Below are 17,813 nucleotides of genomic sequence, written 5' to 3' on the forward strand. Positions count from 1 at the left end.
AATATAGTACCGCTATAATTATGAAGGAAATGAGCGAGCAGTGGATTCCAAGCATTGTGTTGTGATGCACACACATACCTAGTACATCACACATACCTAGTACATCACACATACCTAGTACATCACACATACCTAGTACATCACACATACCTAGTACATCACACATACCTAGTACATCACACATACCTAGTACATCACACATACCTAGTACATCACACATACCTAGTACATCACACATACCTAGTACATCACACATACCTAGTACATCACACATACCTAGTACATCACACATACCTAGTACATCACACATACCTAGTACATCACACATATCTAGTACATCACACATACCTAGTACATCACACATACCTAGTACATCACACATACCTAGTACATCACACATACCTAGTACATCACACATACCTAGTACATCACACATACCTAGTACATCACACATACCTAGTACATCACACATACCTAGTACATCACACATACCTAGTACATCACACATACCTAGTACATCACACATACCTAGTACATCACACATACCTAGTACATCACACATACCTAGTACATCACACATACCTAGTACATCACACATACCTAGTACATCACACATACCTAGTACATCACGCATACCTAGTACATCACACATACCTAGTACATCACACATACCTAGTACATCACACATACCTAGTACATCACACATGCCCACACACCTTGGCACTTGCAGACACGCAGGCTGTTCTAGAACTACCTAGTGATGTTAGTTGTAATGACATTCCCCAAACTGTCTTTGTCTAGGCAAGTGTGCATGTGGATGTATGATGTTGTAGTCAGGAGTTATTTTGCCAGGAGTCTTGTTTATCTCTTTGGCTGGGTACTGCTGCTAGGGTTCTAGCAACAAGGGAAAACGGTCCATTTTCACTAAAACACGCCACCCAGAAAGACCCGTGAATCAGGCAACCAATCTCTATAACTATTCCATGGTATATAGCCTCCGGGAAAGCTACTGCTACAAGGCAATCGATAAACTAGAGCGCCAGTCATCATACATAAAATCAAGTGCCAACGCACTGCGGAAAAGTCTTTGAGCGTATGATGATATGCGCGTTCGTTGAGCGCTATAATTCAACGAGTAAAGATTCCATCGCTTGAGCGATTATTGCAATCGCAAGCTGAGATAATCGATTGAGTGATTGAGTAAAGATGCATGACGGTGATGAAGAAAAGACCCGCATAAGGACCGGGTCTAAGCCGCACGGCCCGCCAGGGGCTATATCATCCAGCCCGCTATGGGCCAACCACATACTGTCCCCCGGGAGCGCTCAAATAGCCCCCGCGGCCTGCCAACTCACCCGCCGCGGGCTTAACTGGCATCTGCCCACTAAGGGTGTATGAATGGCCACGGAGGCCAGGAAACCGCCCACCGAGGGCTAAGTCAGCATACTGCCCACCGAGGGCCCATGAATGGCTAAGCTAGCATACTGCCCACCGAGGGCCCACGAATGGCTAAGCTAGCATACTGCCCACCGAGGGCCCACGAATGGCTAAGCTAGCATACTGTTCACAAATGGCCGCCTTGGCCAGCAAACCGCCCACCGAGGGCTAAACTAGTATACTGCCCACCGGGGGTGTATAAATGGCTGCCGACGCCAGCAAATCGCCCGTTGAGTGCTAAACTAGCATACTGCCCACCGAGGGCGCACAAATAGCCGCCACGGCCAGCAAACTGCCCGTCGAGGGCTAAACCAGCAGACAGCCTATCGAGGGCGCGCAAATTGCCACCTGAGGTCTGCAAACTGCCCACCGTGGGCCGATATCACCTTGAGGACGCACAAACGGCCACCGATGCCACCAAATCTCCCACCGAGGGCTCACACGACTGCCTGGCATCTAGCGTCACAACATACAGACAACATATGCGGCCCGTTTGGCCCTCCCCTCCCACCCGGATAAACAATATGCCACCCTGAAAGGGGTGGGAGGGAGGGAAAAAGGTACGACTTGACACTCAAACTGCAACTGCAAAGTATGCTCCTTCGCACAAAGACGGCTCAGCAAAACACGTCTCCAAATAAGACGCCATATCCACGATTGTCCGTGATATCTTGTGTTCTCTTCACCATTCTCTCAGCCAGATATATGCCGATGACAAAGCATTGTACGTCGCTAGCAACGATTACAGCGCTGTAACAGATAGGCTCCAGGAAGACCTCACCCGCCTGCACCAAGCACTAAAATGGACGTCCGGTGAAAATTTAAATTTCAGGGTCGGTAGAGTTTCGCGCGCTGAGTCGAATGGTGTTGGTCCCACGTGTCTCCGACAAAGCGTTCTCGAGATATTTCCGTTTGAAAAACTGAGTTTCAGGGGCTGCGCCATGACGTCATGCGGCCGTGCCACACCCTCCGCAACGTCATAGCGCGCAGCTAGGTCAAAACGAGTGCGTGAAAGCAATAGTGTCCATGCTATTTCAAAATGATTGGGCGACTGATATTAGGTGGTGCAAGCGACCCTGAAGACCTAACCCCTTGTGCGAGTAAGGATGCAGCCATGGCTGACCTTCATGAGTTTGGTCTGGTGCTGAGAACCTCGGTATTCAGCTGAAAAATGGCCGCGCGGGCCGGTCAAGAGTGAGCGCTACTGAGTTTCCGACTGATGAAGAAGCAGCAGCTATTGCAGACGAGGCTGATATAATTATCAGATCGCTGGAGAGCAGGGTCGCCAAAATGGAGAAGAGTGATGCGAGTGCTCTAAATGTTGTTCCATACCGATTCGCTTAGACTCAAGTAGCCTGCCACATGGTGATGTTTTGGTGCTAACTTGGCATATTACGGACTACTCAATTGGAGAACAGTGCAGGCTCTTTGAACCACGGGCACGACTCTTTGCTCGCAACGCTATGGAATCTGAAAGTTCTAGGTCCGGGAGCTGTTTGCTGTTTTGTCACGTGTCACGGTTGTGCACTCATCGCTGCAGCATAAAAATGAGGCCGGACTGGAGCGGAAAACTAAAATTTTCTTTCTCAAAGCACAACCACCGGCACCGGCAAGGAGAAACGCACGTTCTCTGACTACATGACTGTACAATACGACTGATACGAGTGTAGTACATGACAAGTCCGTGTGTTGACTAGTTTTCTGAGTCTTGTGTCTCGAGTCTTGTTGTAGCTAGCCCAGCACGGCAGTGCGGGAGTAGTTCCGTGTGTGATAAGTTTGTTGACTGCACTACAGCTAGCATGCACGCAGCGCATTGCTAGAGCCGTAGAGCACTGACGGAAAAAGTCCAACTCGGAAACGGCTAAAATACGGTATACAGTCACTTTCACCCCTACATATAATGAGACTTCGGATATAACGACTCTTCGCGAATAAGGACACCTTTTGATGCCCCGCCGAGTGTCATTATAGGCGAAGTTGACTGTAACCTCGAGGTTTACCGAGCTGCAAATCACAGGGTACGTAGTGATTGTAACACTGAATCGAACCGTCTTGGTCCGAAGAAGCTGTGACAAACGGTTCCCCAATCGAACGCGCTGCGAATATGGCCATTTTGTACACGACTAGATGGTGTGGCTACCTGGCTGCACGCTGTGACGTCATCACCTGGATCTGGGTGATAAGCGCTTAAATTCGCACATGGTCGATTGGGCGTATCTGACGAACCATAGGCCGCAGCCTCCTCGGACAAAGACCATTCGACTCAGCGACCAGAACTCTACGGACTGTGAAATATAAAATTTTCACCGGACTTCCCCTTTAACGGAGGAGGGCCTGATTTTCAACCCCCAGAAGACCAAATTTGTCTTGTTTAGGCAGCCTGCAAAGTTGATTCCCGGCCACCTCAAGCTGACTTGTGAAGGCGTTGATATACCACTGTCCACCAATGCCAAATATCTTGGTGTCAAAATAGATGAGTACCTGACTTTTGAGCGGCACGTGAATAATGCCTGCAACACTGTTCACAAGAAGTTAGGTGCATTCCGCCATGCTGCACAAGCATGACCTCACTCATGCTGCCCGTTGCATGTTCTATTTAGCCATCATACAATTCAGCTTAGAGTATTCTAGTTTTGTGTATGTCAAAGATTTAAGTGAAAGAATTTACCAGAAACTATTGCAGACTGGGAATGCTGCCATTAAAAAATATTCTGCTTGTCCCGCACTACACCAACCCCCATGCTTTGCATGTGTCCAACCTGCTCTGTTTAAAATAGCATATTGATCTTAAACTCCTTCTATGTACTTATCTCTGTGTCCACAGCCAGGCTAGTCTACTTCTGCAGTAACTATGTCAGCTTCGTACGCACGCTACCCACACAGTTGTGGTGACCCGTGGACAGGCCACCTCTGCTCTCAGCCTTCCTACTGCCCATAGATGCTCTGGCTTTCACTCCCTCACATACAGCGCAGTTGTTCTCGTCGACTCCACCGCTATCTTTGTTACACCTGCCAAGCAACACCTAGAGTCTAGTCCCTTTTCACTAGATCCCCGATCTTTGCTGGTTATGTGTTTTGGGCAACATTACCAACGCAGGCCAAGACCAGCACGTCGATGGATAATTTTGTTGCTAAAATCTCTGCTCAATAATAGGTTTCATGTATTTGCATGACATCCTGCTGGTTTGTCTCCTCCTTTGCCTTCTTTGCCTTTTATTTGTATTCTTTTATCTGTTTTACTGCTGTGGTTGGCTTTTACCCCTTGTCTCAGTTTTACTGGCCGTCATCATGATGTGCCATGAGATAATGATATAAAATTTACATAAATAAATACATAGTCGCAACAACTACAGTGCTGTCAATCACAGAAATTGGACCCACTTCTTTGACACAGTGTCCCGTTGTGCGTGCACTGCAGCATGCTGTAGCAGACAGCAGAGGTCGACTGCGAATTACCCAACAGAGATATATTTCAGAAATGGCAAAGGCCCATGCAAAGCAGCGAAGGTAAACAGAAGCCAGAAGCAAAACAAAACACAAATCAGAAACGCTGATGAGCTATGAACAGAGGCACCGGGAAGGCGTAGCAAAGAGAGCACGGATGATATGAGACTGACTGGCGTTGAAGATGAGTTGTTTGATGATGCGGCGGACGATGACGAGGCGGATAATGACGAGGGAGATGCCGACGAAGCGGATGATGAGGAGGCGGATGATGATGAGGACAATAACGAAGAGGCGGATGGCAATGAGACGGCTGGTGGTGATGGCGATAAAAACGGACGATGAGGAGTCAGGTGGCAGGGAAGGTGATGGAGCTGATGAGGGTGAAGTTCGTAAGAAGTACGCTGTGTGCTAGCATTTGTTATCTCGTCCCGATTATTTGAGTGTGTGTGTGGCGATTCCAATTTCTCTGCACTGTGTCGTGCACGTTATCTCCAGCAGCTGAAGGTCCTTGAAGCTGTTTGTATTCGTACGCACAAGCCTGATCTGTGTGAGCTAATTTTCATGTTGCGTGGTGATACCACGCAACATGTAGCTAATTTTAAATAAATTTTTATTTCCACGTAGATAGTTCAGACAGCTTTGTCTTGCACTAAGATGGTGAAGCACATGACCACACAGCCCGCCAATGAACATGACAGCCAGACTACTCCAGACATGAACACAGGAAACCAGTACACGTGCACATGAGTGCACAGTCTATTTATTGCAACACTGCAAAGCACAGTAAAGAGTGTCGAGTCATTTATAGTTCAGCAGCCAGTCCCTGAAAATACCTCTAGAAATTTTGTTCCGACTTCTCGCACAATTTTTGACGATGCCAAGTTGAAGAGAAGGCTTCCCGGGCATCGACTGCACGCTTCGTAGCCTTCACAAGTGAATGCATCGACTAGTAAAAGAGACTTTTTTCGTCCAACCCGGCCATTGCTTCTTTCACGTCAAGCGAACTGGGGGGGGGGGGGTAGTTATTCTACGACTCTCGGCGGCACCGCATGGTGGGATTTCCCCGATATGAGATATCGGTGTCAAAGGGCCTAGCCCTAGCCAGCCAGGTACTACTAGGAGTAGTAGTACAGGTAGACTCCCTCTAATTCGAATACGGTATAATTCGAACATTCCGTGTAATTCGAACTTTTTTGTCGTACCGATCTTCTGCAAGTCACTTCAAGTCAAAATCAATGCATAATTCGAAGTACGAAAAGTGCGCCGGTTGGATGATTCGAACCCAGTCTTCGTACAGAAGAGCTGTTTACAGTACATTGGATATGTCCTTTGAACGCTTATTTCGAAGTGAGATTGAGTTGCTATCCTTGTAATTCGAAGTTCATTCTTTTCTCCTTCTCTAGCCAAGAGTAGCTCAAAAATCGATCGATGGTCCGCTGCAGGATCGACTATAGCGTTCAAGAAACCCACCTTCTCTCGAAATTTGATTCAAGCCCGTGCGAGGCAAATTGCAAAGGTTTGATTGAAGACGACTTCTTCCAGGTGGCTGACTCTCTTCGCGGATCTCGATGGCCTTTCTTACCGCGCCAGCTCGTGCGCAGAGATGTTGGCGCACAACAACACTATTGTCGTAAATATTGTCTATGCCTTTGCTCCACTTCCGTTCTTCAGAACGACGTGCTGCTGTCCACTGGCCTTTCATGACGCGGATTAGGCAGCGCACTGAGCGCAGTTCTTTTCCGTTGAAATTGTTTCAGGAAAGCTGCAGTGACTGACAACTTCTTCACTAGAAGATGAAGATAATGTCAAAATGATTTTGTGTCGATCCAGTGTTTTGATGATCCGTTGTACATGACCCGTACCTATGTTTTGTTGATGCAAATAAAAATGTGCAAAAAATATTCAGCATGCGATTTCAAGCATTTTGACATACATATCAGTGCATGGGGCTGCATTTGGATAATTTGAAGTTCTGGATAATTCGAAGTTAGGGCCTGGCAATTTGAGGTTCGAATTAAAGGGAGTCTACCTGTACTAGTTTTTTTCTGAATTTGTTAAGTACTAGGTCGCATCGTGTAGATATGTCAGTATACGTGTATGGTTGTGGTGAAATTCTGAGCATCAAATTATTATGGGCATCAAAGCACTGGTGCATGCCCATTATATTAATAGCTCTCCTGCTCTCTGACTTTTTTCTTGCATTGCACGACTATCAAATTTGTCGAATGAAATGAAGGAGCAAATTTGTTGCTGACTGTATCAGTTCTGTTTTCCTCTGCTGTTCTTCTTTCAGTGTGGTGACTTCTGATCCATGAGGCAATGGCATGAAGTCAGTAGTTTGTAGTATGTGCAGTATGCGGCTATCTCTCTGTCAATGTAAGTCTGACAGCTGAAGCCCAGATCACGGTTGCAGTTTGCTGCCTATGGCCAGCAGCAATCTAACGTTGCACCTTTCCTTCCACGCACAGCAATTCTGATTATGTCATGGACAGACCTCAATAAACTGCCTATTAGCATTCCCCACCTCGCAACAGAGCAACAGTATGTTGGGTTACGCCGCGAGTGCCTATACGACAACTGGTTAAAGTATCGAAGCAAGCGTATAATGGCCCCGCTTGGAGCCGCTAGTTGGCTCGCAGCTGAGCCGCCAAATGACTCCGCATGGAGCCGCCAAATGCCAAATATATAAGTATGCGGAAAACCGGTTGAGAGCATGTATTCACGTATGAGCCAGAAACGTGAGTTGAGGTAGAGGGTGGGAGGGTGGAAACAAAACGTTCTGCGAGTTACAAGGTCAAAAGTCAACAACAGCAATGATCCTGCAAGAAACCTTGCACGGGATCGTTTTGGGCGCACGCCCGAGGGGTTTGCGCATGCGCGCAAATCGGGCCAGCTCGCTGGACTGGCTGCTAACTTGCGTTAGCATGCTAACGCTCATTTCGAAGAAGCAGCGCAATTCTTGTCTGCCAATAAACAACAGGCTGGCCAGCTATAATTACAGTTTGGAGGTGGGAGACGCTGAAGACGCGATCCCGTTAATAGATTGCGCCAACTGCAATGAAGAAGTCCTTATTAATCTGGATTTATTACCATTCTCGTGTGGATATCTATGGTGTTATGGTACAAGTTGTGCGGACGGTAAAATGCCTGAGACATGAAATAGTGAAGGTACTGCGATTGACACTGACGACAGCCAATTACCAGTGGATATCAATCACACCCCTAGCGTCATTCTGCCCACCAGCAGAATCCAATACATATAGCTGCCAACTCTGCCAAGTCATACCTTCTCCACGTCAGCCACCACCGTCGGCCCTGGGATTGCCCTCCGGTCCCATTCCAAGGTGAAATGGTTCCTGACACCCAGTGCCTGAAGCTACTTGGGATAGCCTTCGACCGTCAACTGACATTCTGCCAGCAAATTCGACAGTCAGCCCTGCGCGCCACACAGCGACTGGGCTTCCTGAAGAAGGCCTCAGCAGTGCTTGACCCTGGCTGCCGACTCATGGTCTACAACGGCTTTGTTCGCCCAGTATTAGAGCATGGCATGCTAGTCTGGATGGGTGCGTCTCAGATGGTTCTGGCCCAACTTGATGCTGTACAGCGGACAGCCCTGCATCTGATCGGCGAAGGCGCATATCTGCCACGAATACCGGCGCAAAGTGGCTGCTCTCTGCTATCTCTACAAAATCCACTACCTGACAGGCCCACAGATGCTAACCCGAATGCTGCGCCCCCCCCCCCCCCCCTCCAAAGCAGTACCAGACCACGACCAACATTCTACCAACACCAGGCAGGAAGCGCGGGTGGCGGCCGGCCACCGCTACCTGCTGCAGTCTGATATCCCAGCCAGTTCCTGCAACAACGTCCGCCGGTCGTTCCCTGAAGGAGGGCTGGACACCTGGAACCAGTTGCCTCGCCAACACCTCCTGGACCAGCCCGACCAGAAAAGGTTGCAGTCCTTCAAGTGCAGCGTCCACCGATTCCTGCGCTCAAGCCACTGGGACTGGGCGACCGATCGGCTGTAGGGACTCGGCGTGGTGGTTTGTGGACGTTACTGTGGGAGAGTGAGTCTATGCACAAATATTATATATGACTATGCATCTGTGTGCATGTGCATGTGTGTGTGTGTGTGTGTATGTGTGTGTGTGTGTGCATGTGTGTATGTGTGTGTGTGTGTGTGTGTGTGTGTGTATGTGTGTGTGCGTGCTGCGTTGCTCACTGTCATGCTTGTGACCGCTGCTTTGCGTCTACACGTGGCTGCGCCCGTCATCGCTGCTCGCGGACTTGTAGTCGTCCGACCGTTCAGGACCGTCAGGGTTTCACGTGTGTTTGCGCCTGCTCCCGCCGATTTTGCTTACCGCATCACCTGGATCGTCACAGGGCTGTGTGCTCCTCCTCTCTCTCAGCTGCCCCTCCGGGGCCCACGTAACCTTCATGGCAGTGGCTCAACAGGACAGGACAGGTGTGTGTGTGTGTGTGTGTGTGTGTGTGTGTGTGTGTGTGTGTGTGTACATGGTTGGTATGTGGTGTTCATGTGAGCGTACGATAATACTCTCTTTAAGGGTCGTCCATAAATATCGAACTTTTTTTCACAAAACGAAATAATTTCGTTATGGGGTGGGAGGGGGTTGACCAATTTCGTTTCTGAAAACATTGATCCATGTACATGGCTGTTGTATACCGTAAAGTCGCGGATAAAAGCCGGGTTTAGAAGCATTTAGAATCAACTCGTAAAACTCCAAGTCAATCTCCAATTGACACAAACCTCGTTTATTCAACATAATCATGTCCTATCCAATAAAAACAGTTTATAAAAACAGTTTATAAATACCTTTTTAGGATCGGACCTAGTCCGCATAACCAAGAGAGCTAGCACCCTTGGCTGCTGTTGGAATATGCAAGAATGGGCCTTCCAGATAATGTCTAACAAGGAGAAGTGACTATAGTTATGAAAAGAACACCGGTAACCATGGAGACAGACCACACTCTCATTATGGATACTGGTTATAAATAGACCGAATAAGGAAAATGATCTGATAGCCTATGAAGAGTAAAAGAAATTGAACCAATGACAACAAATACTCGCTCAGCACACGAGTTGTCATAGAAATACAATTAAACAGTTGTCCACTAATTTTGTTGTTGGAGATTCAGTAGTTTTTACTGGTTGATTCTAAAATACAATAAATGCTCCGGCCTTGGGTTTATGACCAATAAACCCTCGGCCTCCTTATTTATTGTATACATAAGCCGCTTTCTGCATCAGGCTTTAATGCAAACCAGGCTTGTATGCAAACCATGCTCATCTGCACCACTGATATGCGCGACACGCGTACATCTACCACTGACTACCGGCGACAGTTTTACTATGCACCGTACATCGCGCATGCACTCTTGACCTACCCGATCCGCACTTGCATAGAAACCAGGCTTCTACGCGCGACAGGCTTATATGCACTTGACCCGTTTGATTTTCAGGCTTCTATCCGCGATGTGCTTGTATGCAAACCCGGCTTTTATCCGCGACTTATGGTATGTATGTATGTCAACAATGTTTACGTTTTGAGGGGAGGGAGGAAGGGCTTGGGTCTAAACTAAAATAATTCGTTTGGTGAAAAAAGTTCGATATTTACGGACGGCCCCTTAATAATATTACCGTATTTCCGCGCATATAAAGCCATGGCGTTATAGGTGAAACATCGCTGTTTTAGACCAAATATTTGGAGAAAATAGCCTCGGTTTTAACGCCATGGCGCTAAAAGTGAGAGACGCGTACATGCAAAAAACGGCAGAGTTTGAACTTCGAGTAGTGGTATGGTGCCGTTGCACTTTCATGTCGAGCATCCATGTACTTTCAATTTTCCCTGGAAATTTCAAATTGTAAACATATTGTGTACAAGGTGGCATACAACCTTGTGTGAAGGTGTGGTGGCGGTATGGCATGTGTGAGTGGGGCCGGGTACATGCAGGGAGAATCACCGCTGCTGTAGGTTTACTGAAAGAATTGAACTCACCTTTAACGCCAGATGCTACTTCATCCACATTGAATTTTGTTCACTTATAACGGCATGGCTTTATAAGTGAGGGTGGCCTTATATTCGGATATAATGCCATGGCTTTATACGTGAGGGTGGCCTTATATTCGGATATAATGCCATGGCTTTATACGTGAGGGTGGCCTTATATTCGGATATAACGCCATGGCTTTATATGCGCGGAAGTACGGTAATATCTTTATTTCAGGATTACCCAACCTGATAGGCGAACGCCTATCAGGTTGATTTCCTATTTGAACATGCGCATATGTGTGTGTGTATGATGTGCCCTAGCTCACTTATATGTTATACACGTACATGTAGATCATGTCTATGATGCCTTTCCTCTGCGCAGGTCCACCACACTATTGTTTTTAATATTTACATATTACTTCTGCATATGCATTACATACTATGATCACGCTGGCTCCATCCCTTTTCTCCTAAGCTACACCCCCCCCCCCCCCCCCCGGTGCATCTGCTCGGTGTTGACTCCGAGACCCACGGTCGGATGAGCTGCCCAGGCCTAACCACCATTCCGTTTCTGTGCTGCCTTCTCGATACATACGTATGTACGCTGTATATCATGTGCACATTCACATGTCTGAAGGTTTGTGGGTTTTCAATTTCAAAAAAAAAAAACTCTGATGGTATAGACCCGATAACTTCCATCTTTCCATCTTTCTTGTTTTGTTACTCTACGACTGGTGTACATGGTACAGTCATGTACTAGTGCAATCTCTATTCATATGCGGAATGCACTGGATTTGTTCCTGGTGACTGGAGGTAAGTTATCATAGCACTGTTGTATGTTTTGTTTTTGTTGAAGATGAGCATTATCATGTTAACGTTGCCGGTGTCGCGGGTGATTCCACAGTCCCCAAAGGTGACTTTCTCGGCAACGGAGCGACCCAGTAGGCAACTGATCAACGATAAATATGTTGCCATTCATGATTGGTGTCACGGTGTGCCACAATGGTATATGGTGTGAATATCATTATGTTATTCTGCAGTGAGTACTTGTCATGCAGTTGCGCGAGAGTCATTGCATACAGTGTTGCCAAATGGCTGGGAGTGGGCAGACATTCTGTCTGTGGGCAAAAGCAAGGTGCGGTTGGTTGCCTTCCTCGCTGCTGAATGAGCAAGGGATAAGTTTGTAAGTCGCTGGACGCCTGGAAAGAGTCTCTTTGTGACCAGCGGTACGGCACGTCTTGCATCAAGCTCGCGTAAGGCCAAGATGCCACTGCAATGCAGCGGAGCCCTTGCCTTTCAGTCTCTGTTCATGTGTCCTTCATGTGCTTACTCTTTGGTTTTGGATATCTTGACGGACATTATAAATCATATCAGTGATGTTCATTATGTAGGATTTGACTCCAATCCTTTGTTGTTGTCCTAACTATCAACCTAGGCGGCATGCCATGCATGCCATTCGTAATACAAATCAATGATCATGTAGCATAGTACACGTACCTGTACATGTACATATATACAGAAGAATGGTTCCTTCCCCCTTTCCTATTTGCACTGCACCTTTCTGTATGTTTGAAAGGCATTTTGTCCGAACCCGGTGGTATAGATAATTTTTTTAAACATCCTAAATTGTCTCCAATGTAACAGTTACTATGCCGTTGCTATGGTTACGGACGTGAAACAATCTCTTCCGTATTTTATGCCCTTGCATCCTGAATCTAAAGGAAATAATGTGATTTATAGGGAGCACTGGGTGTCATGGTCAGGTTTTAGGTGTCAATTTGTTGTGTGCTCGAAGTGGTAACGGGTGTGTATATTAATGTGGCCTGGCTGCTTGGCTATTACACTCTCTGTCAGTTAACTATGGTAGAAATACAAGTTATCATGTCCAGGGTTTCTCACTCACTATCCTGCAACGCTACACTCCTACATATTGCGTATGCATGCTGTGTTTTCACGTCAGTCACGAGGTCGGAGAAAGCCACGTTTGCCAACGCGCTGTATAACGTTGCATGCATGGCTTGCCACAGTTGCATACAAACGTTGTGGCCTCAAGGCTCTTGCATGAAATTTCAAGAAATTACAGTGGAACTCACCTAGACCATACCCAGGTAAGACGTGCAAGCTTAGATACAAATGTGTTTGGGAAACAACGTACCATGATAGGATTTACAACTAGTACTATGAAGGGCATTTCAGCAGGTGCAGACAGAGTGTACTAAGTGTTGTGTTTTTGATTTGCCTTTACACTTGACAGGTTCACTTGACAGGTTCACTTTAACATGTTCACTTGACAGGTATTTTAGCATATTGACAGTGCTGAGGAGGCTGTTTGCAGTGAATGCCACCTGGTTTCGTGTCACTAATCACGTACATGTTGCAAGGTCCAGGAAGAGTCCAATTTGGATAAGAAGTATCTCAGATACTAGAGACGTTTTGCACAACTGGTGGCTCGAAAATCACGAAAAGCGAAACTTCGTGCGAGTGTTCGCGTGTTCTCAGCTTTGAACGCGAAAGTCGAAGGAAACACGAAACAAGCTTCCACAGTAATTAACGGTGTTTCGCGGACCAGTGCAGTGCAATGGCGAACCATTCTCATACAATGTGTTGTGCTTCATCTTTCACAATCCAGTAGATATACTCTTGGCTTCGTCCGCTGGTGCTAGTTTTCCAATATGGCAAACCATGTTGTTTCATCTCCGTAACCATCTCCGATCTCCTCTCTGCTCATTTTCTCAGAGTCGGTGATGCTTTTTTGGATTTGCAGATGTTGATACGCCGGATTGCGGCACAGGCCAACATGGTTGTCTGTGGGTCTCCGCCTATCGACAACATAGTCAAAAGGCTCTTGTCTCAGGGTGCAGGCACTCGCAGCAAATAAATTCTCATTCGGGAGAAGCTCTGTAGATCTACCGAATACGACTTCTTAAACAAGCACAAGTACACTCGTACTTCTCTTGGAGCGAAAATCAGGGAAAAACAAACTTCACGAGAACATTCGCACAAATATTCGCAAGCCCAGACGAGAAAATCATGCGAACGTTTGCTCTGAAAAGCTCTCTACTAAGTTCGTTTTTCCACTCCCGATGCAGTACCTCTTATCCGAGTTTCACTGCATCTCATATGGAACCGTACGAATGAATATTTCCGACTTGCTCCAAATGAATGCTGATACAAGCAGTGGACTCTGCAATGACCCTTGAAATCAAGTCCCACAGTTTTGTTCCTCCATAAGCTAAAGCAATCATTTCCCTCACCAGTGCCACCAACAGGTTGTTGTGATTGGCGGCCGGAGCTCTCTTCCTTGCTGGACTCTTGCTCCATTGGTAACAATAGCCTTCACCAATGTTGTCACCAAACGAAAACCTGAAATACAGCAACACACACTGGAATAAGCTGCCAGAAGAAATCCGCTGCCTGACATCCGCTGGCCGATTTACTGTTGCTGTGCGTAGACACAATCTGAATCAAAAGTATTCTGTGTTCCTGTTGGTATTATTTATATTTTTCACTTTATCATATCCCTTCCTCCCTCTTTCGTATCAGCCACCTTCACTTCATTTCCCCAGGAGCCTCCCCTTAATAGGAATCCATTTGGTTCTGGATAATCCTTGAAAAATATAATAATAATCAATATTATTATGTAATATCAATACAATCACGTTTTCACTGTGGTAAACTACCATGTATAGCCACACCCACACATTACCAACTACCATGTATAGCCACACCCACACATTACCAATCACCATGTATAGCCACACCCACACATTACCAACTACCATGTATAGCCACACCCACACATTACCAACTACCATGTATAGCCACACCCACACATTACCAACTACCATGTATAGCCACACCCACACATTACCAACTACCATGTATAGCCACACCCACACATTACCAACTACCATGTATAGCCACACCCACACATTACCAACTACCATATATAGCCACACCCACACATTACCAACTACCATGTATAGCCACACCCACACATTACCAACTACCATGTATAGCCACACCCACACATTACACTTTCGAACTTTGAAAGGACGGACTATAATTATGGCCTGTATGTGTCAGATACTTCTTCTTCCATAATTTTCTAATTCCTGTCCTCTCTTTTCTAAATGCGGCTTATCCATTCGCCTTTATATCATTGGCCTAGTTCCCATTTATTGTGCGAATTAAAATAATCCCACCAACCAGTTAAAGCATGTGACTCGGCTGGTGAGACAGCACCAGGTATATGTGTACCCAGCTCCAACCCGGTTGAAATGGTTGCGCCAGGTACACGTGTACCCGGCTGTCCTGCAATCCTAGAGCAGACACTGAAGCCCTATTTGAATATGCATTGTGGCCAGCCGTCTTTGATTGTACGGTACGGTACGGAACAGGTACGGGACAGGTACGGTCGAGGGTACCATCTACCGCCTTGATGACGGCAAAAAAAGCATAGGGATGTGAGCCAGAGCACGCTAAAATATGACCACAGACCAAAAATTTGATTTTCAGTTTTTTGTTCTAAAATGATGAAACACACCTAATGTTCGCTGTCTGAAAGTTTTGGATTATCGGACATGTCTAAGTGTTGCTACAATGTTATTATATAGGGCACTGTTCAAATGGTGAATTTTTACGTACAGCAATGGGATTGTCATTTTTGCACACAGTTGATATATTATCCCTTGGTTCATCCTTTCCCCGTCAGTTCCTCTGTCCAGGGTCTTATAGCATGAACTGACAGGTACTCGGCCACATCCAAAATTTCTATAGGCAGCTGAGCTGGGTGTCCGAAATACTTCCTGTTCGGAGCACCACTGGAGAACCGCCAGCGAAAACACGGTCAACATCTGTAGATGGCCGAAAAAGTCAGCACTCCACGTCCTCTCCATTACACTCCACCTGTAGTTTCAGATAATACAGTATACACTGCTGCACAGAGTCTTCCTCAACATACTCGACGTCGCACTCATATTCCCCATACCAAAGCCCATCTGCACACGGTTTTCTCCGCTCACCAGAGAGTACTGCTTTCGCTGCCTACTGCTCGTGCTAGCAATGTTCCGCATAAGGGTGTTCAAATTATCGACTTAAGCAAGTTGAAGAAGCAGCGGAGTCCATTGATTGTTTTTCCACTTGCAACCAACACTGGCATTGTCCCGGATGTCCATTCTGGCCAAATCATCGGCCGACTCGGCTCCCAAGTCAGTGTCGATGCCAATCGCTTGCCAGGTTGTCATCAGAGTAGAATTCCTCGTCACTGCAGATCGTGAGACTACCACCATCAATTATTTTACGCTCGAGGAAAGTGTCGCCCTCAAATGACTCGTCGCTGTAGCCACCATCGTCTTCTTTCTGTTTCCGACCCGAATCCTCAAATATTTTATCTTGCGCATAGAGTGCGAGGATGTTGTCTTCTTCCGCTCCACAGTACATTACTACTACTAGGCTCTTCCATCGATACATCCATGACGATCAGTTTTAGGCGACTCAGCGCAACATGAAATACAAACTCAAACAAATAAACTTATTTGCAACAAAGAAATGCATCCGGAACAGTCTTATCGACCGAGGAGAACAACAACAGCGACTCGCGTTGCACTGCACTTGGGTTTTTTGCCGCGGAATTCAAATAGCGATTATCTCGACTTTTTCAAAAAAAAAACTGTGGTCATGTTTCAGCGCGCTCTGGCTCATGTTATAAATTTTTAGATTCTCCTATTTTTTTAAGGCATTACCTGGGATTCGAACTCGCACTATCGCCCTACATTTACTCCCCCATACACTTCGCATTCATACTCATTCTTCCAAGTTGCTTCACGTTATGATCTTGCGTTTGAAAGCCCTATTTGAATAGTGCGGCCAGCTGTATGTGGCCAGCTGTATTTGATGGTACGGTACGGTACGGGACAGATACGGGATAGCGCCAGGCGTGACACAAACACACAAACAAACACCAAATTAAAGCTGTGTGGACCCTGGCTAGCGCCAGACGTTACTGAAGTAACGTCTTCTGCATAGCTACGGGAATACAACTAATTGTGCACTCATGAGTAGGGGTGCGCGGATTATGCTCGCACGCAACCGACACGCTTTCGGGTATTTCCCGCGGAACTTCGAAAGTATTCTCCCAAAACATCGAAAAAATTCTCCAGAATCCCCCCCCCCCCCAAAAAAAAGAACCCCAGCATGAATCGTGCCTTGCGCACGCTCTTTAGTATGCAAAATGGACGGTCCGGCACGTGATCACTGCATGCAGGATCTACACTACATGTACTAGATCTACATCTGACTGTACACAGCTACTACTGTAAAAGCCATTATTCTAACGAGGCGCTTATTATAACGATTTCCAAAAATTGACTCGTTTACGTGTACCAAAGGTAACGATTTTCAATCATTCTCAACGCTCATTAGGACAGTATATGTATCGATTTCTGTAGAACGATTTCTATTTTAACGACAGATTTCTTCTCGTTAACTCGTTAGAGTTAGTACTTCGTTATATACAATATAAAATTATGGCTTTTCCAGTATGTCGTGTCCGGGGATTGCTGCATGTGCATGCACGTGCGTCCATGGATGCGCACTTGTTCTCTGCAGGTCAAAATTGACAGAATTCCCCCAAAACTCTTCTCAAGGTCAATGGATCTGGCAAAAGATCGATAGGATTCCCCTAAAATTCCCAACATTTTCTCGACGATAGTATTCCCAAATTATTCCAGGAATAATCCACGCACCCCTACTCATGAGCCATAACCATGTACAGTCGAATGTCACTCATTTGGTCGCCAGTTATCCGAGCACGTCGGTTATCCGACAAGCCCGGGAGTGGTAATTTTATGACTCTCAACAGGAAAATTCAAAAAAAAATTAAAAAAAATTTGTTTGTTTTTTTGTATAATTATACGG

The 17,813-nt window shown here is 46.4% G+C and overlaps 1 protein-coding gene across 1 annotated transcript in view; it reads right to left on the reverse strand.

The window, feature by feature from the left end:
* LOC135829149 (uncharacterized) overlaps positions 1 to 17,813 on the reverse strand; it is a 40,300-nt gene that overhangs the window by 21,643 nt on the left and 844 nt on the right. Inside the window, exon 2 of the mRNA XM_065341555.1 lies at positions 14,150 to 14,258. Coding sequence (XP_065197627.1) covers positions 14,150 to 14,216 — 67 coding nt within the window. The 5' untranslated portion in view covers positions 14,217 to 14,258. The remainder of the gene's footprint in view (positions 1 to 14,149; positions 14,259 to 17,813) is intronic.

The sequence above is a fragment of the Sycon ciliatum genome, chromosome 13 (genome assembly GCF_964019385.1).
Source record: "Sycon ciliatum chromosome 13, ocSycCili1.1, whole genome shotgun sequence".
NCBI classification, from domain to species: domain Eukaryota; kingdom Metazoa; phylum Porifera; class Calcarea; order Leucosolenida; family Sycettidae; genus Sycon; species Sycon ciliatum.